This window comes from Erinaceus europaeus, chromosome 17 (genome assembly GCF_950295315.1).
Source record: "Erinaceus europaeus chromosome 17, mEriEur2.1, whole genome shotgun sequence".
Classification (NCBI taxonomy): domain Eukaryota; kingdom Metazoa; phylum Chordata; class Mammalia; order Eulipotyphla; family Erinaceidae; genus Erinaceus; species Erinaceus europaeus.
In genome coordinates this window covers 72,531,636-72,558,541 of record NC_080178.1, presented here as the reverse complement: position 1 = coordinate 72,558,541, position 26,906 = coordinate 72,531,636, and the positions used below count along the sequence as shown (strand labels likewise).

Genomic DNA, 26,906 nt, shown 5'->3' with positions numbered 1-26,906 from the left:
ACACTGGATGGATTTTCAAAACGTAAGAACCTGGCTCCATCCCTACTCTGCTGTTTGGGACTGATAGAACTCCGGCAAGTGCTTAGTTTCCTGAGCCAACCACAATACTGACCCTCAGCAGTTGTCCTGAGGGTTCAGTGAAGTTGCGTGTGTGGAGTATTCATCATGGTGGCCATTGCATATGGTTGGAGTATTGGAAATAATTATCACCTTCCTCTTTTAGTTTTCTGGAAGTTGTGGGAGGGGTTCTGATCTGCATAATAGGGTTGTTGTGACCCTAACCCTAGTGACTTAGCCTTAGCAGTCCTCCTTACTATGGCCCCAGTCTGATCCTCTCCCTCTGGTCGCTGGGAGAGGCCTCCAAGGTGACACATACTCAGATCCACCTGGTAAAAAGGCTAGTGAACCAGTCCTGGGCCCTGGTTGCTTCTGAATGAGAAAACTCTGTACCAAAAGCCAGTTGATGGTGGTTGAGTTCATCTAGTGATATGACATGTTGACACTGTCCCCTTATATGTGGGTCTTCTTTTCTGTCATAAACTAAGTGTATCCTCTTTACAGCCCAGGGACACCCTCTGATACAAGTTCCTTGGCGATTCCTATGTCTCTGCCAGTGCAAAGAGCTTGAGGCTTTTGCAATTCTCCAAGCATCTGGCCTGCCTTATCCAGATGACATTTGGAATTTTAATCTTCTAGTTATGGCTTTTCATAAATCTGGTTTGAAATCATCACTGCCAATCTCTGCTGTGGGAAAATGGCTTTAAAAAGATGTGGGAGAGGGTAGTTCCCGCATGTGTATGTGTGGCTGACTAGAAAGTACATGGGACATTGCAGGGAGTCTGCGGGTGGAGGCTTGGCACTTGTTTCAGACTGTGGACTAAGCACTGCTTTAGTTTTGTTGCCCTCTCGTCTACTGAATTGGCTGTTAGGGTTCAGAAACGGTGCTGTGCAAGCAATCTATTTGATGCCTAGCTGGTAACTTCCGTAGGTCATTTCATAGCTGTTTTATTTGATACCCATTGTACAGACAGCATTTTCTCTGACATTCAGATATATGAAGTAGCTTACCTGAGATTACTTTGTGAACAGTGGAGGGCATTTATTTGTTTTTGTTTTTCCTTTCTTGACCAGGGCACCACTTAGGCTGTTCGTGGTGCTGAGGATCAAGCTTGGGGCCTCTAGAAATTAAGTCCTGGTTGCTATCTCCTCAGTCCTAGTGGAAGGTTTATTTTTGTTTTTCCAAGTCCAGGTATGACTGACTTTAAAGCCTGGAGCTTTCCTGGTACTGTCTCCCATTAATCTGGGGGTTTGGGGAAGCAAAGCCCTCAAAAATCCATGGACCCCAAACACTTGTTCTGCTTCAGCTGACATTCAGTCTTCTCAGAGCTCATTCTCTTTCACTTTTTAGGGAGGCAGTGGGTCTTAAGACAGGAAGGGCCGAGGTTGGAAGTCTTTGCTAGGGTCCCGGGAACCGCGGCTTCTTGAGGACAATGGAAGAAACAGAAAACTTTAGCAGGGGAATGGTGTGAATGACTCCAGCAGTTGTTAAAGGGCCTCTTGTGGCAGAGTCCTTTTCCTATGTGTTGACTGAAAGTATTCTGATGTCCAGACACCCTGCTCCTATACCTGCGAGTACCCCAGGACCCCCAGATGAGTAGATGCTTCAGAGAGAAAGACAGTTTCTGTCAACTTTGGGCTTCACCACTCCAAAGAGGGAGACAGAGACAGAGGGGAAGACACCATAGCACTGAAACATTTCCCAGTGTGGTGGGGACTGAATTCAAGCCTGGGTTGCACTCATGGAAAATCAGGCTTCTTTCCAGGCAAACTGTCTTGCCTGCCATAGAGAAACTTGTTATAGGATTTGGAAAGGTGAAGAAGAAAGAAAGAAGACATTCCAGATTATAGATGATCACCAATTTTCTGTTGTTTGTTTGCTTCAAGGATTATTTCTGGGGCCCAGTGCCCAAACTACAAATCTGCTGCTCCTGGAGGCCATTTTTCCTATTTTATTGGATAGGACAGAGAGAAATTGAGAGGGAAGGGGGAGATAGAGAGGGAGAGAGACAGAGAGACACCTGAAAACCTGCTTCATCTCTTGTGAAGGATCCTCCCTGTAGGTAGGGAGCCCAGGATCCCAGAACCTTGCACAGGTCCTTGTGCTTAGTGCTGTGTGCACCACCAGCCGGCCCCCTCCAGTATGGTTCTTTAAGTGTCACAGAGTTGTGTGCTTGCCACCAAAACTCTGCAAAGAAGTTATCACATCAGGAGAACAGAGGAACTTGTTTCTGTGTGGGTCTCAGTGTGGGCAGCTGTACAGTGTGTAATTTGGAATCCGTTGTCCTGTGCAATGAATCTGGCACCATCCACAATGGATCAGCATAGGTAGAGTGGACTGCACCTGGCCAGTACCTTTGCTGTCATGGTGTGGTTGAGCGAGGAGGCTGGGGGATTCTTGCTTGAGTTCCCAAAAGTCTCTGGCCTGTCTCGCCAAGATGGTCCAGGATTTACTTGTTTCTCTTTCAGAGCACGTGTGTACCAGTAAGGGAACAAAGTCCCAGGTACAGTAGCAGTGGTAGCAAACCCTTTCTTTGTAGCCTTTGCTTCATTCCACACTATTGGCTAGGGCATCCGTGCCTGGAGAGACTACTTAGTGTGGTTGCCAGTGACTTGTAGCAGTCAAAAGGAGGCTGGAACCTTTGCTGGAGGGTAATTTACTGGAGAAATTCTTTTTAACTGCCTGCCCCTGGGCTTCATTCAGCCAAAGGCCTCAAACTTGGATAGAAGAGCAAATCTTGGCAGATTCCTGGAGCCCAAGGGAGCCCTCATCTTTTACTAAATTAACATGTTGTTTGGCTAGTCCAGATGTGACATTATTAGTGGTTTCACAGAGTTTCTCCCATAATCCCTCCTCCCAGTTTATTCCTACTGAGTCCCTCTCTTCCCCCACCTACCCCTTCCCCAACATTGGCTGAATGTATACAGAGAGAGTAGCATTGGATTCACCTCTGATAAACCTATGTTTTGTGGGATCTCTTGAGTTTTACAGCATTTGAAGGTGGCTCATAACCTTGCAGAGGAAAAGAGGGTCTCATCTGCTTTTTAGGAGTTATTCCAGGCAAGGCTGCTCCTTTAGTCTGCTTGTGATGATCTCATACCACCAGGGTCCCAGAAGTAAGGAAGATATCTATTTCCCTTATCATATAAAATGCAACTTCCATTTCTCCATTTCTAAATACAAGTCCTGAGACCTGCTCATTAAACTCCTCTTCTTATCAAATTGTTTTATTTTGAAAGTGTGGGCCCTGAACAGATCTGAAACCAAACTACCCTGTGATAACTTAATGTGATGTGAGCTTACTAGCTTGGTAATTCCTTACCTTAAGGGGGTGAAAAGAGAGAGAGAAGAAGATATGAAACAGATATGTATGTATGTGTGGGGGGGGTCACTTTATGTTAATATGAATATGAGTTCTCATTGCATTGTGGTTAAAATGTAAGGCTATGTAGAAGCTAAGTTGAACTTTCCAAATTGTTGGGTCCCCAACTTCATCTCTAGCCTTGGGTAATTTATTTAACTCTCAGCTTCAGAAAATTCCCTTCCCCCCTAACCTTCCCGCCCAGTGCTGCCAACAAAAGCATGAGGCCAAAATGAATACCAGGGTCTTACCCCAGGACCTAAATATAATTGTCAACTAGGTCAGCTAAGCTTCTTCACAGAGTTATGCGGAATTTCAGAAGCACAAAAGAGAACTGTATTTTTTCAGGGAGGGTTTGTTTTTTAACCCCTGAAGTAACCTTATAGTTTATTTTTCCTTGTCTGATTGCAATCTCCCAAGTCGTTGACAGTTGGCCTTTGAAATGAGTCAGCTTTGATCAACGATATGGCAGCCAGACAGGTCATTTTTACTGTCTGTGATTTAGTCTAACCAGTTTGGCAACAGCAGGTCCCATTCCGGGGTGGGGAGTGGAAAATGGTGGACACAGAGCCAGTCAGTGATAAGGTGACAGGCTGGCCTCCCTACTTGGAGACCTACTTGGTCTCCCCCAGAGAAGCTTCCTTTGCCAGCCCTTTAGTCCTCACCCTCTGCCACCTCTGCTGTGTCTTCTCCAGATCCAACATTTCATTAGATTATCAAATGATCCAGTTCATCTTCACTTTCTTCTATGTTCCACTTCCTGTTCCCTCTCTAAGGCCCCCTAGGAAACAGTGTTGAGGACCTGTGTACTTGCAGCAGAGGAAGGCAGTGTGGGGCTCCACCCTCGAAAGCTTCATGTCAGGTGCATGTGCACTGTGAGCCTGACTGACCACATGCAGGCCCATTTTAGGAGGATAAGGCAGTGCTGACACCGTAACTCCAGTCTTGGACAACTTATATCATCTGCAAGCTTTGATTCTTCAAAATATCTTTATGTAGAAAAAAAACAAGAAAAAAAAATAAACAACCACTGCTTTGGACTCCCAAGATAAAGATTCAATTAGAAGTACCTGTGTGTATCTTTTTTTTTCCTGCTACCAGGGTTATTGCTGGGGCTCAGAGCCTTATGTGATGAACACCTGGCAGTCATTTCCCACCCACCCAACCTTTTTATTCCTTTATTTGATAGGGAAAAGAGAAATTGGGAGGGTAAAGGGAGATAGATAGAGGCAGAGAGACACCTACAGTATTTGCTTCACTGCTCATTAAACGTCCCCCCTGTAGGCAGGGAGCAGGGGCTCGAACCCAAGTCCTTGTCATGGTTACGTGTGCACTTAAGGAGGTGCACCACCACCTGACACCCTAGAAGTACTTGTTTAAATGCCTTGTACTGTATGTCACATAGTATGGACTTAAAAATAAGAGCAAAGATTATTGATTTAATTTAATAATCACCATTGTCATCATTATCCATCATCACTTGGGGAACTGCAAGGGTATGAGAACTGAAGCTTTGTTCTCTGAAAGGTATTGTAGGAGACTGAAACATTTTCATTACATAGAGTCAAATGGAAGAGATACCACTTTCTATTTCTGAAAGGCTAGAAGGCTTTAATCTCTGGTGTTTTCCCTGACAAGCTATGATCAGCATTCAATTTAGTAGAAGATAGTGCTCGCAAAGGTAGTGTCAGATGGTTTCCTTAGGCGTTAGGGAGGCCTTCAGCCTCATGAGTTTGGGGGAACTTGGCATGGCACTCATCAAGGAGGGAGGGGATTGGGCTGGTGGGGGGCTTCCAACCCTATGATTATCACATTCTGGGTTCCAAGAAGTCCTCTGCTCTTTTTTTTTTCTTTCTTTTAGGCAAGGCCATCTGGCAGAAGATGTCATACCTCCTTCTTCAGCAGTGACTTATGTGACTGCTGTGGCTCCCTTTACCCTTCCTGCCACTGTGGTCTATGCCCTGGCTTCCTTCTGTTAAACATCTTTTCAATCAGGCAATGGCCATACTCTTAATTTTGGCTTGGATAAGTGATGAATTCAGGCTGTGTAAAATTAGGCTATTTCTTCTGGCCAGACTCAAGCATAGTAGGTTATTATCTATTCACAATGGGAAATGGTTCTGTAGGATAAAAGTTAGAGGGTACAGACATTTTGCAGGGATTACATAGACGCTGCATGTAATTCATCCAGAGAAAACAGAGTCCTATATAGAAAAAGCAGTAGTTACTGTTGGATGAATACTCAGGAATCCCCTCTACCCACCCCCACCCCCCACCCCCTGCAGCTGAGGAGAAAGGCCCAAGCCAGGCAAGTCCTACTTGCTTCTCCCTGCTGTTGCACAGAGAGCTCTGTGTGCCACAGAACCGGCTCTTCTACCTGCGGGTACCAAGGAGCCAAGTTAAGAAGAATAACAACCTGACTTGTTTGACACGCATTTCCTCTGCCTCACCCTGTCTGTGACTTGTGAAATGGGAAATGGTCGAACAAACATGGGCCTTGCTAGGAACCTTTGGCAAGGGTAAGGAGAGTAGGCAGGCAGGAGAGAGCTGGGATTAAGAGCACCAGGAGAGCGAGATGTTATACTGTGATCTGTGGTTACTGTGCTTAAAGCTGCTTACTTCTGACTTTCTAAATTCAGGTCTGTCTGCTCATACAGGGGGAAGAGCCATGTGGCTTAGAATGTGGCATGTGTTAGCATGTATTTTTAACACTGCTAACTTTGGGGGTAATCTGTGTAAGGATTGAGTAATACTAGCCTTAGAAAACTCCAGTATAGTGGCCTAGGAGGTGGCACAAGGCACTGGACTCTCAAGCATGAGAGCATGAGATCCTGAGTTCATTTTCTGGCATCACATGTACCAGAGTAATTCTCTTTCTCTCTTCTTCTTCTTACTCTCTCATAAATAAATCAATTTTGGGCGGTGGAAGGGAGTGGGTGGGTAGATAGCATAATAGTTATGCGAAGAGTCTCTCATGCCTGAGGCTCCGGGGTCCAAGGTTCCTCTCCCCCCTCAACCCCACCCCCACATCATAAACCAGAGCTGAGCAGGGCTCTGGTAAAAATAAATAAATAAATCTTTAAAAACAAATAAATAATGTATTTTAACAACTCCATTATAGATGGGGAAATGGGGAAAAAATGAATCATGTTTCACCAAACAGATGGTTGGGGTCAACACAGGAAAGCCACTCAGAGAGTTAGAGCTGGAGATCATGAGCATCCCATAAGCACCTGGGACATGGACCCTTCTCTGCTCCACTCCTGTACACAAGTTCCCTCTGTCGGGGGGAAGAAATCAAAAGTAAGACAGGAAATGGGAGTGGGGCTGATCTTAGCACAAAGCAAACACATTGCATGCTGTGGGAGGAGTTTTTACCAAGGCGACCACTCCTGGCCATCTGAGGGGACAATGGGACACTTGCCCAGGTGTTATGTAAATAGGGTCTAAGTAAAGGAAAGGAGTAGTACATGAGAGGTGCTGCTTCTTCTCTCTCTTCTCTTCTCTTCTCTTCTCTTCTCTTCTCTTCTCTTCTCTTCTCGTCCTCAGGGAGATCTTCTCCCCAACATTTTCTATACTTTTTAAATTACTTTTGCACTTTTTTTTTAAACCTCACAACAGCAATAAGGGAAGTTTGGCCCTTGCATATGTGGTCATGGAGTTTGTCTGGTAATTCTTTCAAGGAGCCCCATGATGAACCCTCATGGGAGTGAACTGATGACCTGGGGATGTCCACAGTGCCAGTCAGCTCCCCCCTTAACAAAATGGCTAGTTACCTAGGATTCTTTCTGTCAGTGCTTTCCTATACTCCAATGTGATGGCAGTTTTGCTTCTTAACCGTGAGTCTTGTATAATATCCAAATGCTGTGTGAGTCATCAGATATGAAATGCCAGGTATTTTACTCCAGTTTGAGAGAGTTATCAGTGGCCAAATCTGTGAATGGTGTTGCAGGAGGAGCTATGAACCACATTATTGTGAAAACCAGGACATCCCATTTGCTGACTATAATGGATGACCACGGGTACAGTGAATGCGCTCCCTGTTGAATTCTTTATAATCCAGCCAGTCCACCCATTCTGGATTCTGGCCCTCCAACACATTCTTATGGGCATTTGAGTTGGCCTTTTTAAAAGTTAAAAAAAATTTTTTTTTATTTAGTTTATTTGTTATTGGTTAGAGAAAGAGAAAAATTGAGAGGTGTGGGGAAAATAAAGAGGGAGACAGAGAGACACCTGCAGCCCTGCTTCATCACTTGTGGAGCTTTCCTCCTGCAGGTGGGGACCAGGGGCTTGAACCTGGGTCCTTGTGAACTGTAGTGTGTGTGCTTAACCAGGTGTGCCACTGCCTGGCCCTGACTTGGCATTTGTAAGAGGATATGAGGATGATAATCTAATACCTTGCCTCCAGAGACCTTAAAATACAGATATAGAGATCAAGATACTTAAGTACCTGAATGAAAATCCCAAGATAGAAATCAGAATGGGGAAGTGGGTGGCATTTGAGTCAGCTGCTATTTAAGAAAGAGTCCCACTTGGTGAAGGTGGTACATTTTCACTGCAGCAGTAAAGACCCAGAAGCTGGAAAGAGGTGGTTTTCTGATGATTAGTTATCCTTGGATTGGACTAAAGTGAAAGAGAGGAATATGAAACCAAGGGTTCTTGCCTTTTCTCTTCTCTCTTTCTTTTAAATTATATTTTATTTATTTACTTATTTATAGGACAGAGACAAAGAGAAATCGAGAGGGGATAAGAAAATAGAGAAGGAAGCGAGACAGAAAGACACTTGCAGCTCTGTTTCACCACTCATGAAGTTTCTCCCCTGTGGATGGGGACTGGGGGCTTGAACCTGGGTTCTTGTGCATGATAACATGTGCACTCAACGAGGTGCACCACCACCCAGCCCTTTCTCCCTTTCTCTCTTTCTCCTTTCTTTTCTCTTCTTTTAAGGAGCATTTCTTAAAAGTCAAGTTAAGAAATTAGAGCTTTGATTTTGTCAAAAATAGAACTTAGTGACCTTCATTTGAACCTGGGCCTATACTTATAGTTTCTGAATGACTTTCTACTTTCTTTTCTCTTTTTTTATTTTATTATTTTTTTCCTTTTGTTGCCCTTGTTGTTTATTGTTATTGCTGTTATTGTTATTGCTGTCATTGTTGTTTGATAGGACAGAGAGAAATTGAGAGAGGAGGGGAAGCCAGAGAGGGGAGAGAAAGATAGACACCTGCAGACCTGCTTCACCCTCTGTGAAGCGAACCCCCTGCAGGTGGGGAGCCAGGGATTCGAACCAGGATCCTTACACCTGTCCTTGCGCTTTGTGTCATGTGCACTTAACCTGCTGAGCCACCCCCCGGCTCCCTGACTTTCTACTTTCTATCTAAAGATTAGAAGTGAGCTGAGAGATGGGTGGTAGCTGGTTCAGCAGTGCCAGGTACACATAGTAGTACTACCTGGACTTCTCCTTTCATAACTTTTTTTCTTTTCAAATCTTTTACTTTACACTTTTCACTTTTATTGACAGCTTCCTCCTTTTTTTTTTTCCAGACACTTCTGCAAGACCTGATCTGTAGCCTTACCTCTCAGCCCTCTAGGAATATTAGAGTTTAGAGATGAAGGTTCAGTTTTCCTGACCTCTTCTATCTTTGGAATCTGTTCCTTGGCTATAAATAAGGCTGTTGCTTAGTGCTAGTATTGATGGTATTTGCAGCTGTCCTTTGGGAGATGGACTCAGACAAATAACCCATTTTCAAGAGGACATGGCCATTAGGTGACAGCTATTTATGGTTCTGTTGACTAGGGACAAACCTGAACTGTCAGTGGCATTAAAATTTCATGTGCTGTGAGCTGCCTTTCCTTATCAGATTGTCTCTTCCTATTTAGTTGAAATATCTAGCTGTGTCCATCTAGGTTCTTCAAAAAAGATAAGCTATTAAATCTTGAGGGGCCCCCATGTTCTGGCTGTGGGGATTTACCCTATAGTTCCTCTCAGCCTCCAGCATTCCCCTAAACCCATGGGCTCACATTTTCATCTTGGAGAGGAGAACTGAAGGTCAAAAGGCAAGACGGCTTGTCCAGAGTGACCCCATCCTTAAGTAAGTGACAGAGCCAGACCTCTGGAATCACAGCTGGGATAATTTCCATAAAGTCATGCATGCGTGATTTCTGAAGACAGGAAGGGTTTTATTTATTTATTTTGCCCCCTGATAATGCAGTCACTTAAAGTTAAGTAGTTAATTGGGCGTGCCATTTTTAAAAAGCTTGTTCAAGCTGAATTTACCTCCATAGCCAGTGTGCTATCTCTGTAGAGTTTCTTTCCCACACCCTAAGATAAGGCCTTCAATTGCCAGGCTAGATCCACTATAACTTCATAACATAATGTATGTTGTAGACGACTGAATTCTCTCATTAGAAAATATTCCTTCTCCAAATTCTTTTTCTCCATCAAAGAGCTATTACATAGTATGTGATAGCAATTTCTCAGTGGACTTGACATTGAAATTCTCTGTAGGGAATTAACCTGCATCAGTCACCTCTGCTGTCACCACAGTCCTTTCATCTCAAGTACCTGTACTACTTCAATGTAAACCTTGGAACATGATCAGGCCTGGGGCAGGCAAAAGAAGTCCTGATCTGTACATTAATATTGATTCTTAGGAAAAAAAAAAAAGATGGATGCAGTGGTTAAGAACCTGGGCTCTGGGGACCAGGGAGGTGGTTTAATCTCATATTTGTAAAACAAGTTTCATTTTCGGGACCATGTGAGAGAAGCAAGGAGAACTCCACAAATGGCAGAACAGTTGCTTTACTTTCTACCTCTAATATTGCCTCTCTCTCTCATTTAAAAAAAAGAATGGGAGGCCGGGTGGTGGTACTCCTGGTTGAGCTCATATGTTACAATGTGCCAGATACTCAGGTTTGACCCCCTAGTCCCCACCTATAGGGGGAAGGAAAGCTTTGTGAGCGGTGAAGCAGTGTTGGAGGTGTCTTCCTCTCTTCCTGTCTATCTCCCCCTTCCCTCTTGATTTCTGCCTGTCTCTCTCCAATAAATAAATAAAGATAATAAAAAGGAATAGAGGACAGAGAGGTGCTTCAGTGGTAACACTGAAGCACGTGTGAAACACTGAGTTCAATCTCCTGTACTGCATTAAAATAACAGTCATAGTCTGGCTTTTGAAAAGAGAAGACTTGGCTTGAAGACAGTACGATTAACTGTTGAAACCTCAGCAAATAACATCTGTGGATCTTAGTTTTCCTACCTTTGAGATGATTTTTCATTTCATGAGAGGGGTGGATAATTTATTTTAATATTCTTAAATCTCACATTCTGTATGCTATAGTATGCTAATACTTTGATTCATTGGGGGAAATGCTAGAAATCACACTATGCTATCTCTCTCATCACATAGTGTTGATCTTCTACATATTAAGAAGTAACTGAGTGGGTGTATGATAGCTCAGCCAGTAAATTTGTGCCATATTACATGCAGGGTCCTGGGTTTGAGTTCTGGCATTACATGGGAGTACTGTGGACAGCATAGATGGAGCTCCATGGACGACGGAATGGTGCTGTTGTTTTTCTCTCTTTTTCTCTTTGATCCCCTCTTCCCCTCTCTCTCTAAAATGAAGAGTGGAAATGTTGATCCAGAAGAGGCTGCTCAGCAAGGGTATACTGCATGCTCGAGACCACGGCGCTTCCCCACCTCTACCCACAAAGAAGTTCACTTGAGTGTTTATGGAAGATCAGCTTCTGTGTAGATGTGATCAGATAGTTAACTTAACCATTCCTGCCTAAGTGTCAGGATTCTCTCAAGAGCTTTTTTGGGGGAAAGTTATTGGTGCCATTCATATAATCACCTTCTGTGATGGAGGGACTAGGACATCTGTGACTTTAAAAGCCCCAGAGGACTCTGATGAGCAACTTGAATTGAGGGGACTTGTGTAACCAGCATGTTGGGCACATGTGGTCAGAGTGAGTGGACAGAACCATTGAGTTTCTCCCTACCATAGGATGAAGACAACAGGTCCTTGTCTGCCCATTCACAAAATGTTCTGTTGTCACAGTAACTTGCTAAGACAGTTTCAAGTGAGAAATCAGAATACCCTCCTGTATAATATTAATCAAAGCTCTAGACATGGGTTCTGACAAGGACTAACACACTGAGGAGAATGAAGCCAGGTCCTTCTTCACCTCAAGAAGGTTGTGCAGAGTAAAAAGATTCTTACTAGGAAGCCATCTTCCTGAACCGGTCCCCTGCTCTGTTGAAAGCCAGAGCACTTCATGGGCTCCCCCCTTTTGGGGGCGGTGGGCAAGATAAGTCTAAGTTTGCAATCTCTACAAGCAGATGCTTAAATCCTCTGCCTCTTGATGGGAACTTGAGGGCAACCTCAGTCTGCTCTGGTCTCCAGGCTCCGCCATAAACAATTCCCTCTCTTTGTGTGTGTGTCTTTCTAGATTCTCAGAGCAGAAGTTAGACCTAAGCCCAGCATCTCTAATTTTAAGAATAGTCATCTCAGGTTCCTCACACAGACCTCCACCTCCAGGCACATAGCAAATAGTGTGCTCACAACACTGTGTTCTCCTAGGATACCCTCCTCAGAAACATGACTCTCCCTTCCCTCTCTCTCTCTCTCCCTATACACTTTGTCACTTTTTATGTCCTTCATCTGATGAAGCAGCACAGTCTTGAAAGTGACTGTTAAGACTTTGCTATCCTATATTTTGCATGTCTGGGTCATGCTTACTTTGGAACCTCAGTTTAAACCCACTCTGTTGTGCTGAGTTACTTGCGTAGTGACCCAGGGCCCAGGCCATTGTCAGGAAGGCTTGGTTTTGAAACCCCAAGCAAGTGTCTCAACCTCTTTGAACTGAGATTCCTGGCGAGTTATATTTGACCGGCCATGGACATTACAAACCTGAAAGGCTTAAATGTGACAAGGACATCTTAAGGGCTTACTGCCTGACACCTGGGAAGGGATCCATGCTACATTTAATGCTCTTTAGTTCAACACAAGCCTGCCTAGCTGCCCCCTTTAAAACTCCATCTGTAAATGGACAACCAGCTGGAGAAGGATGCCTTCCTGCTGCTCCAGGGGGAACACTCCTCTGAGTGAACCAGTTCCTTGTCTGGAAGCCACTAGGGGGAAGGTCTCTCTGAGACCTACTTAACAAAAGCAGGGTCACAGAGCTAACTGCTCGAAGCAAGTTATCAGGCAGTACAACATGGAGTTGGATTTGCATCTGTGAAGCAGATGGCCAGCCCAAGGTGATTAAGTTAGTTTTATTCTGTTTAGTGAGATTAATTTGTCATTTTATTATTATTTTTCTAAGAGAGATGTGATTTTGTTATCTTGGCAAAAGTGATTTGTAGATGGAGTTTATTCTGTAATGGAACACCAGGGGCACAGTAGGGCCTTGAAAAACCCTAGTTTTCTTTTTTTTTTTTTAATTTCTTTATTGGGGAATTAATGTTTTACATTCAACAGTAAATACAATAGTTTGTACATGCATAACATTTCCCGGTTTCCATATAACAATACAACCAACCCCCTCTAGGTCCTCTGTCATCCTTTTTGGACCTGTATTCTCCCCCACCCACCCACCCACCCCAGAGTCTTTTACTTTGGTGCAATACGCCAATTCCAGTTCAGGTTCTACTTGTGTTTTCTCTTCTGATCTTGTTTTTCAACTTCTGCCTGAGAGTGAGATCATCCCATATTCATCTTTCTGTTTCTGACTTATTTCACTTAGCATGAATTTTTCAAGGTCCATCCAAGAAGGGCTGAAAATGGTAAAGTCACAATTTTTTATAGCTGAGGAGTATTCCATTGTGTATATACACCACAACTTGCTCAGCTATTCATCTGTTGTTGGATACCTGGGTTGCTTCCAGGTGAGAAACTCTAGTTTTCTAGTTATCTATTAATAATGGGGACAATTATATAGCATGCTGTCCAGCAGACTGAAATGCTATTGCTAGTAAAAAGTGACTTAAATGTTCAATCAGGAGGAGGATTTTTAGCCCCTTACAAAAATCTTTAGACTTTTTAAATGAGCCCCTAAATACTAAATTTGTTTTGGAGATATTTTTACTCTGTCAACTTCTTAGGATCTATTATTTTCTGTTTTACATTTTTAATGCCTCCTGTCACTTTTGATCAGACTAGTTTGAGGGAACCTGAGGCATTTTGAATCTTTCTTTCCTATGTGAGGAAGAATCAAATGCGGAATCTTTAAAAATCAAGTGGGATCCTTTGAGTTAGATCTTAGGGTTGTTAACTGGGAGAGCCCCAACACTTTTTTCTTAGGACACAAATAGTTCTTTCATTGCCCTTTGAAAGGATCAAAGCAAAACCTGGAGTTTTGAATGGCTTTTGTTGTTGTTGTTGTTAAGTCCTTTAATCTTCAGCAGTTACTAATGAGTAACCAAGAGAATGCATCTTTCAGAACATAATATCTGCAAGAATTACTTGTGATTCTTTTTGCAGGGCCAATTTATCTGTTCTCAATTATTTATTCAAGTCATTATGAGATTATTGGTATTTGATTCATACTTCGGTTCTCCTCTAATGCTGCTTTATTCATGTTGTTGCCTCCAGTGTTTCAGTGTCGACTGTCAGCAGCTCTTTCAGTGAGTTCTGATATCCTTGGATTTTCCCTCCTGGTAGGTTTTGGTGTGGAGACATTTCTTTTCTTTCATGTATTCCAGGACCTGTCCTGAATATTTCCTATCCCCCATGAATGACCATTCCTCCACAGGATGATTACTGGTTTCTTATGTTGACTAGTGAGTTTAGAAACCAAATTATGGATACTGGTTATGTTAGTTATGTAAGGGAGCAAATTGCTGCCAACTCAAAACACGCCAAAGTGTGTCACTGGCAAAAGTTTAATTTCACAGGAGGCGTCCTGAAGGCAGAATGAGGCTTGATTTTTGAGATGAATGCATCTCCTGGGAGATATTTCATCAGTGGAGAAAATAGAACTTAAGTCTACCTGCTTTTGATTTAATTTGACCTTTCTGGGTAAGCTTTTTAAAATTTATTTTACTTTATTATCTTTATCTGATACAGTCAGAACGTGAGAGGAAGGGGAGAGAGAAAGGGAGAGAGACAGAGAGACTCCTGCAGCACTGCTTCACCAACTGTGAAGCTTTCCCCCTGCAGATGGTGACTGGAGGCTTGAACCCAGGTCCTTGCACATTGTACAGGTGTACCTCCACCCAGCCACCTTTGGTAACCCTCTAACTGACCTTTCTCTTTTTTTCAAAATCTATTGCATTAGCTAATCTATTGAAAGATGGTGTGTAAGAGCATGTAGTGAGTTACTCGGAGTTAGTATGTGTACAGTAGGCATATATACTCTTAGTAAACTTCTCTGAGCTTTTTCTCTTGCTAGTCTGTCCCATGTTTGTTTCATTATTTGTCTAGCCTCAAAGGATATCTCTTTAATGCTCTAACAGTTGCTCTTGTGGTGTCATTCTTTTTAAGTATTTTCAGTTGCCAGAACAAGGAAACACTGTCACTCAGCTTAGAAACTAAAACTAGTTTATAATTTATATGGGATTTCTAATCACTTTTCCCCAGGATCATCTTACTCTTCCCACTTTGCGTGGCATGTGTATTACCTCCCACTCCAAAATGAAGCTGCCCCCATGTGAAGTTCAGGAAACATATTCAGTACCTGTGCCAGAGTGCCCCATGCCCTGAGGTTGATTTAGATATTCACCTTGGACCTGGGCATCTGTGTTTTAATAGGCTCTGAACAGGTAGAGTTCTCCTATTGTAGGTTCTTATGGTACCATGTACTTATTTTTATGCACCTGCCACACTTGCTCTCTGGTGTCATTTGACGATATCTTTCTTTGACATCCTTATTTGATAAGTGTCACTCCCTCAACACGGCAAGCTCCTTGTCAGTTTTGCTCATCATTCTAAGGGTGCATAGTAGGTATTTGAAACTATTCGTTGAATAAATAAATAGTGAGGATGAAGAAGAAAAGAACTATAATTCATTGAGCCTTTTTTTATTTGTCAAATATCTTTCCAGATTCTATGGGGATATTGTCCATCTCCAGAATTTCAATTGAGTCCGGCTGACATCAGAATCTATACCCTTTCTATTCTGGATTTCTACTGTAGAAGCCCCAGGCTTCCTTCTTTGTGTGGCACCAGACTCCCACCAGCATAGATGAAGCTGTGTGGGTGGCCCAGGAGGAGGCCAGAGGTGTGAAAAGATGGCAGCGTGCATTTAGAGTTTCACCAAGGCCCATTAGGAAACTGACTCCAATTGGGTTTGGGCAGAGGAGTATTTTTGCTGCCTTTCATGCTCGTAATGAAGGTGACATTGATTTACAATTCCGGGTTGGAGCAGGGAAGGGGGCTTCTTTGGGTGGAAAAGATCAATTAAATGATTATCCCAGCTGCCACACACTAATGCCTTTCTTACTGAATTTCAGAATCAGGAAGCAGAAGGCCACCACACTTAGCCTTTTTACAGGAAATCTAATTGCTAACTTCGTGATGCCAAGTTTTATTAGATTGGGAAGAGTCAGTCCTCAGAGCTGACAGCCTCTGGCACTGCAGACAGCTTCCCACTGGCCATGTGAAATCCTGAATGACCATTTTCTCTTCCTTTTTGGGTGCTTTTGCTCATGTTTTATGAATATTATGCACTTATTTACTCATTGCCACAAGGATTATTGCTGGGGCTTGGTGCGTGCACAATGAATCAAATGCTCTCAGTGACCATTTCCTTTTCTCTACCCCCACCCCCCTTTTGGTAGAGATGGAGAGAATTGGAGAGGGAAGGAAGGTAGAGAAGGAGAGAGAAAGAGAGAGACCTGTAACATTGCTTCACCACTCCTGAAGCTTCCCCCCTACAGGTTGGGACCAAGGGCTTGAATTAGGGTCCTTGTGCATGGTAACGTGTGTGCTGTGCCCAGTGTGCCACTACCCAGAGCCCTATACACATTTTATAATGTGTAGCCCTCTGTGGTTTCTATGTGTGTTCTAGTGGACTGGGACTTAAAGCTTGGTAAGCAGTCAAAAATATTTATTGGGTTACTGCTATGAGCTGGGCCCTGGGCTAACGCCTGGGGATTCTGGTGGGTCCTGTCATCTGCAGAGCCCTTCACCTGAAGTGCTCTTCTCCTCTATTAGTGGGTCCTAAACTAGTGTGTGAAAGAATCACCCAGAGAGCTTGTGCATATTCAGACTGCTATTGCTTCTCCCACAACTTCTGCCTCAGGAGCTCTCCAACAGACCCTCAAAAAGCTCTAGTTGGGGCCAGGTGGTGGCGCACCTGGTTGAGCGCACATGTTGCAACGTGCAAGGACCCAGGTTCGAGCCCCCGGTCCCCACCTGCAGGGGGAAAGCTTTGTGAGTGGTGAAGAAGGGTTGCAGGTGTCTCTCTGTCTCTTTCCCTCTCTGTCTCCCTCTTCCTCACGATTTATGACTGTCTCTATCCAATAAATAAATAAAGATAATTAAAAAAAAAAGCTGTAGTCCTAGCAGGTCCCCCAGTGATGCTGGTCTTACTGCTCTGGGGCAGCCACTATCCCAGGTCCTGAGCATGATTGGTACCTGCTTATCAATGACTCTATTTACCTGATAGCTGCTTAGAAGAGTCTGTTCTGTGTCGCCCCCTCCTGTATGTAGTACCTGCCGCCCCTTGCCATGCATTCCATATTGTGTTTCCTTTGTGGCATCAGTTATTCTTTATTACTAGTTTGTTGGTTTGTTGCTACTTTGCCACACTCATTACTCATCCTCAATAAATAAAGCCTTTTTTAATTTTTTAATCATTTTCTTGGGAGCAGTTAATGGTTTGCAGTCCAGTTGTTGACATATGGGCACAATTTCCCATCTCCCTGTGTTAGGCATCTGAAAAGCATTCTCATTCCCAAGAGGACATTTCCTTATTCACAGCTGAATCTTCCAACTGTGAAAGGGTTCCTGTCATGGAGTACATGCTCATTAAACCCTTGGATGAATGAAACAATTACAAGTGTGATGAGTCTTGTGAAGGAGAGACCTTGGGCTCCTTTGGAGTGTAAGAGGGCAGAGCAGAGCTTGTATTACATTCTGTACGAACAGTTTCTGGACATGACCTAAGCACCTGTCTTAGACACTGCGGGCCTCTGTTTTCCCTGCAAGGCATAGGCTATGGGGTTTGTTTGGAGTTTACAGAAAACACTCTTGATTTGTTTAAACTTTTTTCATAACGTTTTTCTATGGTCCTGCCCATTGAATACAGGTGAACTTTATAGCAGCTCAGAATTCTGTCTGGTTGGAAATCCTGGCACAGACCAGTTAAGGAGACTGCCAGGTGCTGGTCTATGAGCTTGGTAGGAAGAGGGCTTGGCAGTAGTCTACTCCCAGTGACCTTCCTCCTGAATATATACTAGTCCACTTGCTGAGATAGAGTCCACAGGCGATGCAGACACCCAGAGAGTCTCTTCAAAATCTTTGGAAAGGTAAATAAATATTCTTGCAGGAGTGAGACCTTTGATTGGAAGCCTGCTTAGTTCACCACGCTAGACTGAGTGGCGAGGGACAGGAGCTACAGTTTTTCCCTTTGATAGGGATGCCAGGCAAAAGATGAGACACAGGGGGCTGCAGAGATAGTTCATCAGATAGGGTTCTGTTTTGCTGTGTTTCAAGCAGTGGCACACCACATGGGGAATACTACAGTGGTACAGGCAGAAGGAAGCTACCTTGATGCGGTTGGCTGGGCGCCGGGAAATTGTGTCTGTGCAAAGCCCTCACTGCAGAATACACAGATGGACAAAACAAAGATGAGTCACTTGTAGGCACCACGCAGCAGGCAGCACAGACAAAGGTTGTCAAAACTCTGCTGCAGAAAACAAAAACACATTAGGCTTCTGCTCTTGTGTGGCCTCAGCACCCGCGGCCCGGTTCAAGACTTTTCCACAGCTCCTTGGCCTAGAATTTTCTTGCCCAGCCTCTGCCAAGCCTGGGCAAGCAGGGAGCAATTTGATCCTCCAGGTTTGTTTGCCTGGGGCAGACAAAGGCATTGTGATTTATTACTCTTATGTGTGTCATGAAAATCTTAAACATGGAGAGTCAGATTATGTTGAAGGGTGAAGAAAATTTGAACAGGGGATGGAGATGGGTGGATTATAGCAAACTGGAGTCAGGGCTAAGGGCCAGAGAGCCCAGAGGGCTGCCCAATGGGTTGGGGTAACATAAGCTGCTGCTACACAGGAGGCAGCCTGTGTAAGAAAATCTGACCACAGCACGAGCGTGACTTCAGCTAAAATTAACCTCTGAGGCTTCACGAGCCTCAGCAGCCCTTAGAACCAGATACCCCCCAGGGGGGCACAGGCCCTGTTGGTGACTGCCAGGACTGAACGGCTGTGTGTCCAATGATGCCTATAAGCATCAACTTATGGGTTCCCACTCGAGACCAAAGTCTGGATTCCTGTGACCATTATAAAGAGGTAAGTGACCTTGACAGGACCTGTGGGCAGAGGTAGTGGCATGGAAACCGGGCTTGTGTTTAGAGAGGGTTGGGTTTATTTTCTGCTGGGTGGGCATTTCATCTACAGACTACTCCCCTGACCACCAACATCGCCAATTTTACCTCCCTGTCACCTTTCTCCCTTTGTGGGGTGAAGACTCCGTGTAGTTTTAGAACAGTTCAAAGGCATGTGGAGGCCGTGGGAGACCTCAACAAGGAACAAATGCACAAACCACAGGCAGTGGTCAGGAGGGTCAGGAGTGCCAGCAGGTGCAGAGAATTTAAATCTGTTTTCCTATTTGCTCAGCAGGTGTAAATGACCTCTGATAAGAGGTGTATAGAGCTTACCCTAGAGAACTTTCCTGTATAAGGGTGTGGGAGCAACTGGAGGCAATTGCCCACCCTGCAAAGGTTCAGATCACCTCACCTGGATGGGGACTCTGAAGCAGAAGGGCAGCCACTGCTGTGACTTTCCTCCTACTGTGAGGAATCAGTTTGAGAAGTTGCAACAAAGATTAAATGAGACAAGATGCACTTAATTATTATTTCCTTTATTCTTCCTTAAACTTTAGACCATTAATGTAACCCTGACAGCCCTGTTGCTTAAGGGGAATGTTGTTTTGGTTTGATGATCAGAACAGCTACTTTGATGATAACTTTCAAAAAATTAATAATAATGAAAGCATGTAGTTTGTCCTCCCCTTCCTGAAATTTCTCTGAGGCCCCCCGGCCCTCCCCCCACATCCAACCCTACTTCTGAAGCAACATTAAAAGAGTAAGGGCTAACTCTGTAGGTAAGTCTGTGCTTCTCTTATTTGCATAACAATTTCTGTTTGTAACTGACCTTAGAATGATCCATTGTAAGGGTTTTGTTTGTTTGTTTGTTTTTATAAAAAGGAAACATTGACAAAACCATAGGATAAGAGGGGTACAACTCCACACAGTTCCCACCACCAGATCTCCATATCATATCCCCTCCCCTGATAGCTTTCCTATTCTTTAACCCTCTGGGAAGTATGGATCCAAGGTCATTGTGGGATACAGAAGGTTGAAGGTCTGGCTTCTGTAATTGCTTCCCTGCTGAACATAGGTGTTGACAGGTCGATCCATATTCCCATCCTGCCTCTCTCTTTCCCTAGTAGGGTGGAGCTCTGGGGAATTGGAGCTCCAGGACATATTGGTGGGGTCCTCTGCCCTGGGAAGTCTGGTCAGCATCTGGAACCTGGTGGTTGAAAAGAGAGTTAACATACAAAGGCAAACAAGTTGTTGATCAATCATGGACCTAAAGGCTGGAGTAGTGCAGAAGATGAGTTGGGGGGGGGGGTCCTCCATTTTGTAGATAACTAGTAGGCATATTTTAGTTATATTCCAAAGAGCCTGTGGCTATACTAGTTTTTTATTTTTTATTTTTCCCCTGAGCCTGGAATCTGATATGCAGGTAGATCCAAGTTATTGTCTGGGGAGATGATGTCATGGCTGGAAAAGGAACAGAAATCTGGATCAGGGAAGAGAGTAGCTCCCTAATATGGGAAATGGGTATAAATATTATTGACTATAAACCCCATGGATTTGATTTGGTCTGGGGCCCATATTCAGCTTAGGAGCCTATGTGACCTCTGCATCCCTCTAGATCTGAGCTCACATTCTGTGGTCATGAGTAGGAACATTCCAAGCTGCCCCAATATCGACCCATCTTCCTCAGGTGTAGCATAGAGTATGTTGTCCATCCTCCCTTCGGAGGATGGTACATTCTCTACCATTGTGGAAGAACTTTACTTTGAGGTAGAATGTTAAAGATAGACATTCAGTAAGGGAACATTATCTTGTCTGATTCTGAGCTTCTATAAACACATTTCACATGTTGCATGGAAATTTCCATTTGCTGCTTGACCCGGCTGGGTAAACATAAACCTCAAGATTCCCAACTTTCCAGGAAGACAAGAATCCCGCCAGTTTCATCCTAGAAATTTTTCTCTGTCTTGGCCTTCCAGTGATCTGGTCTGTTTTTTGGAATTGCCCTGTGATGGCTGGTTGACTGTCCTGAGTTGGAATATTTGGCCTTCAGTGCTGATGTTGAGCTCACGTTCCTCATCTCTGACATGAAGAGACTACACCTGCTGTCTTATTCGCCACATGTTCATGGCAACTTGTTTCATATCATGCCTGTGAAGGCTTTATAAATTATAGGTAATACAGGTGGGAAGCAGTGGCTGTGCTATTTTTGAGATGAATCAGTTGGGACTCCCTTTCAGGACTTTGTAGAATCAATAATATCTCTGTGAAAATTAGTGTGTGTGTGTGTGTGTGTTGTGTGTGTATGTGTGTGTGCACTCTGAGCCAATTGTAGTTTTGGCAGGAAGGGGTTTCCCATCATTTCTGGATGCTAGCTTGATATCTGTTCGTTAACTCAGTAAAGATCTTTTATAAACACACACACACACACACACACACACACACACACACACACACACATATAAAGATTTTTAAGGAGAGGCCAGGCAGCAGTGCAGAGGGTTAAGCACACATGGCGTGAAGCATAACGACTGGCGTAAGGATCCCAGTTTGAGCCCCCAGACCCCACCTGCAGGGAGGTCGCTGAAACAGGGAGACACACACACACACACACACACACACTGGACATGCCCGTAGGCCTGGGAACTCTGACTTGGGAGCAGGAACAGGGCTTAGGGCACAGTGACACTTCCACTGTGGCATAGACTCTTGACCTTGAGTTGTTGAGAAATAATGAAGTTCCTCAATGGGAAGGGGCAGGGCAGCTCCAGCCACAGCTGGGAAATACCTGCCCTCCAGAGTCCTTGAAAATCTCTCTCTTTTTTTTCCTCCAGGGTTATCGCTGGGGCTTGGTGCCTATACTACGAATCCACTGCTCCTGGAGGCGATTTGTTCCCCTTTTTTGCCCTTGTTGTTTATCGTTGTTATTATTATCATTGTTATTGTTGTCATTGTTGTTGGATAGGACAGAGAGAAATTGAGAGAGGAAAGGAAGACAGAGGAGGAGGGGAGAAAGATAGACACCTGCAGACCTGTTTCACCGACCTCCCTGTTTCAGCAACAGACCTGTTTCAGCGACCTCCCTGCAGGTGGGGCCCGGGGGCTCAAACTGGGATCCTTACGCCAGTCGTTATGCTTCATGCCATGTGTGCTTAACCCTCTGCACTGCTGCCTGACCTCTCCTTAAAAATCTTTGTCACACAACTTTCCCCACAAATGGCACAGAGGCAATGCCTTTGCTTCTGTGCCTTTCTGTCCAGTGAGCTGTAACTGACCATTGATTTGAATGTCAGACCTTTTGAGGTTCCTTCAGGATTAAAGCTGAGTCTAGACCCTTCCTTAACTAGCACTGTCACTCTGCATTGAGTGCCTGTGCCTGCACCTGCTCACAATGCCCCCCACCCTCTCATTTACTACTTAATGTAAGTTCAGGTTCTAGGTACTATTGTTAGAAGGGAATATATGTGAGTTTCCTGGGTGTGTGAATACTAAGAGGTGAGGGGTCAGAGGGTGGAGCACCTGGCTAAGTGCACACATTAAAGTGTGTAAGGACCCAGGTTCAAGCCCTTGATTCCCTCCTGCAGGGGGAAAGCTTCACAAGTGATGAAGCAGGGCTGCAGGTGTTTCTGTCTCTTTGTCTCTCTACCTCTCCCTCCCATCTCAGTCCTTTCTATCTTTACCCAATAATAAATAAAAATAAAATAAAAAACAAAGAGGTGAACCAAACTTGATTCCATGATCCCAGACCTGACTTCACCCATACAACTACTACTCAGTATTTTCTCTTTGTCCAAAAAAAAAAATGAGATGGGTTTGTGAGAGTGATCCCTTATTGCAAATCATAAACCTGCTGAGAATAGAGAATAAGGATATTTGCTTTGCTATTTATTTTCCAGGGCCACTAAGACAAGAAGAGAACTCTACTGGCCTCTTGTGAGCAGATAGTTCATGACTCCCCCTTGCTCCCACTCATGACTCTGAGTGGTCCAGATTCCTACTTGGTTTAGGAGGGGTTTTTTGCCCTCGGACCTTCACTGCTCTATGCCAACTTTTTCAGATAGAAATAGAAACAGAGAGAAAGAGAAGCCACAGCACTGAATCTTCCTTCAGTGCACCAACCTGCATCATGAGCACAGCAGAGCCCTAATTAGGAAGAATTTAACCAAAAGTGAGAATGGTCAAGGAGAACCATTTGTGTGTAGAACAAAAATATATTAGGGGGCTGACCTGTGGCTCACCCAGTAGAGTGCAGATGTTACCATGTGCAAGGGCTCTGGTTTAAGCCTCTAGTCCCCACTGGCAGGGGAGAGGCTTCATGAGTGGTAGAATGGTGGTGCAGGTGTCTCATTTTTTTCTCTCTTTCTCTCCCTCTTTACCTCTGTCTCTCCCTTCATCAATATGGAAGGAAAAGAGAGATAAATGGCCTCTGGGAATGGTGGACTCATCATGCAGGCACTGAGCCCCAGTGATAAAAAAAAAAAAAGGTGGGGGATGAGGACGGAGTCTATTAGGAAACGAATATGGGTAAGCTTTGTTGGGGAATAGCATATGGGAGTTGGGACTGTGTGCTTTTATTAAAAGGAGCAAAAGGAAGTGCAGAGCAAGTACCTTTATGTTTTTTAGCATCTTCAGTCCCACTCTTCTGTCACTTATAATTAGACTGTATTCCTGCCTCCTCTTCATTCATAATTGGCATACTGGTTCAGGTGAAGATTGGTCAGGTGGTCTCAGAATATTGCACAACCTCCTGGCTTATTCTGCATGGTTGGACTGGTTTATACTGGTGTGTATGGGGTTTGGGTTGTCCTGCCTCCCCCAGGTGAGCAGGTGCCAGTTGTTTGCCAATCAGCGTGTCTTTTCCTCTGGAAATGTGTGCAACTTCCAGAACCTGGAACATGTCCATCTCTTTGCCTTGCCTATCTAATACTGCCCACCCTGTTCCTGCCTTTCCTTCAGTCACAGCCCCTCATGTAGTGAAGACCCCACCCTTGGGGTCCTCTCAGGATACCCTTCTGGTCAAGAAACCTGTCTCAGGGAAACATTCTTAAAGTACCACCCACTACTTAGCATCTCTGGGTAAGGGGGCACCCTTAAGTTATCTCCAAGGGTGCACATTTTGGTTGGAATGATAGGAGTCTTAATCAGCAATGCATTGGTGTATTGCTTCTCACCTTCAGTGGTATGAACCAACCCTAAAAGCAAACTCAAACAAAACCATCTTACGTAAAGAGAAAGACTCCAGACTTGCAAGAGTCTAATTTCCTCACATCGGTCCCCTGATGAGAAAGCACTAAGGACTCCACTGGAAATGGAAATGCCATTTGGGAATACTTGGCCATCCCAGGCAGCACCGTGAACTTGGGGCCTGGGAGCCATGAGGAGTGAAGTGAGTCAGGTGAGTTTCAGTCAGCCCGGTCAGGCTCAGAGAGGGTCAGTGCCTGGAAACGGGTTCACAGTGAGCAGGAGGGCCCCGAGTCTTGAGCAGATAGTCTGCTAAGTGCTGCCAGGTAATACTGCCTGATCACTGTCCCTATGGGTAAGTCACTTCACTCTACCAACTAGAGCATGCTGGCAGTGGTTTTAGTTCACTCTCTGTACTTCATCCACTGGGTATGGGCTAATCAGAATTCATGAGGGGCCAGGTGGTGGCACACCTGGCTGAGCGCACATAATAAGAGTGCGTAAGGACCTGGGTTCAAGGCTCTGAACCCAGGTTCTATCTCCATCTCCCTCCTCAATTTCTCTCTGTCTCTATCCATTAATAAATAAATAAAAATGAAAAAAAGACAGCCAGAAATTGAGAGGGAAGGGAGGGATAGAGAGGAAGAGAGACAGAGAGACACCTGCAGCCCTGCTTCACCACTCGTGAAGCTTTCTCCCTACAGGTGAGAACCAGGGGCTTGAACCCGGGTCCTTGCACACTGTAGTGTGTGCACGTAGCCAGGTGTGCCACAGCCTGGCCCCCTGGATGTCTTTATCCAATAAATAAAGATTTTTTAAAAGAAAGAAAATTAAATAAAAAACTCATGAAATCATACATTTTAAGTATAAGTAGGTTATTATATGTCAATGACTTAAAACTAGAAAACATTTGATACAAAGTTAGAAAATTATTTTTAAATTAAATGATTTTAAGTCAAAATTTAACTTTTATGATATTCAAATCTCTTAGGTCATCCTTCTACATTAGATATAGACTTTTTCCTGCTTTGTATATTTTCAGCTGCAGCCTCATGAGAGATTTGTCTTTCTTCCAGGTCCCCCTAGTGCCATATGTTTAGGTCTGTGAATAACATTGAAATAACTTAATTTCAATTGACTTCACTTTTTCAACTTTAAATTTAGGGGTTCCCAATTACCAAGGGTTTTTCTATCACTAAAATGTTGTGACTGTGGATAATTGGTTCTTTTTTTTCCTTTTTTTTCTTTTTTTCTTTTCACCTCCAGGGTTATTGCTGGGTTCTATGCAGAAGCTACAAATTAACTGCTCTCAGTGGCTTTATTTTTTCCTTTTCTGTTTTATTTTTTGATAGGACAGAGAAAAATTGAGAGGGTAGGGGGAGATAAAGAGGAAGAGAGGAAGACAGACACCTGCAGACCTGCTTCACGTGTGAAGCATTCCCACCTGCAGGTGGGGAACGGGGTCTCGAACCTGGGTCCTTGTGCATGGTAATGTATACTTAATGCAGCCCATAGTTCTTGGGGGTTCTAACTTACCTCATGTGAGAACAATGTAGAAAGAATAGGTACCCCTTGTCATAGAGGTTATATTAACCCTGTTGGAGAGCATTTTAAATATTTTTAAGCCAATCAGGTAATGCAAAGGTGGACAGCCAGAAAAAAAAGACTACCCAAAGAAGATATCCCAGTCTTTGTGATTTGAATTTTTGTGATGCAATTGTTGGTTTATTCTCTCTGGTAATTCTTTGTAGAATTAACAACCAATTTGTAAAATTCCCTGAAAGTTTAACAACAAACTGCCCTGAGACCATGCAGCCCTGCTCTGCTATCAGTGTGAGAGAGAGAGAGAGAGAGTGTGTGTGTGTGTGTGTGTGTGTGTGCCTGTCATTTACAATAGCACTTTAACATCCCTGCCCGCTGTCAGGTAGATCCTGCTACTATACTGCTAACTCTTCTCAGGGCAAAGTGTTACCTCCAGTTCTTGCCCTGTACCTGTGCCATGATTGATCTCAAAGATAAGTGAAACTTCACTGTGATTTCCTGGCCTTTATGATCTAGGCAGTGATAGAGAACAGATCCATTCTTCCATCCCTCCATTCATCCATTTGTCTGTTTGTCTCCCCATTTAATCATTTGTCCATCTTTTCTTCTATTCACCCATCCATATGTCCATCCATCTAACCATTCCCTGACCTGTCCCCCACCTCATACCCCTCCATCTGTCCCTTCCTTGTCCTGTTCACCCTCAAGTCAGTCAGTTAGTGCTTATTGTTGAGTCCCTACAATGAATCAGGTATTGTGCTTGTGTTCCAAACTGTTCTCTACTCTGAAGAAGCTCCAAATGGAGAAATAGGTATACTAGCCTTCATAAAAACATATGTAAACTACTTTTGCAGCCAACAAGAGGAGAATATAAGTCTGGGTTGGAGTGAGAATGTGGGTGGGGAATGACACTTGACAGAGTTTTTAAGATACTTTGAGAACAGGCATTAACCAGGTGGTGGAGCATAGAAAGCACTACTGCCAGAGAGGTTGGAGTGGGCAGAGGAACCGGGAATGGGAAAAGCATCACACAGGGATATGTCCCTATTCACACCCTAGACTTTCAGAGAAGGGAAAGAAACCTGCCAGTCAGGGTTGGGTTCTAGGAAATGGGAGCACCTCCCCCCTTGAAAACATACCAGCAAGGAGAGACTGTGCTATGAGGGGTTTGTGGCTTTGGGGCATGGAGACAGGCACTAAAGGAAACTTGGCATTAAAGGCATCACTTGTGCCAGCACTATGCCAAGCACTTTGGAACCATTTTCTTATAGTCC

General features: G+C 44.1%; 1 protein-coding gene across 13 annotated transcripts in view; it reads left to right on the top strand.

Moving 5' to 3' along the window:
• Positions 1 to 26,906, top strand: part of NAV2 (neuron navigator 2) — a 762,517-nt gene that overhangs the window by 416,044 nt on the left and 319,567 nt on the right. The window contains exon 1 of one of the 13 annotated variants that reach the window (XM_060177030.1): positions 18,767 to 18,877. The exons of the other annotated variants lie outside the window; for them this stretch is intronic. Coding sequence (XP_060033013.1) covers positions 18,803 to 18,877 — 75 coding nt within the window. The 5' untranslated portion in view covers positions 18,767 to 18,802. Of the gene's footprint in view, positions 1 to 18,766; positions 18,878 to 26,906 lie in introns of those variants that run through there. 13 annotated transcript variants of the gene reach the window in all.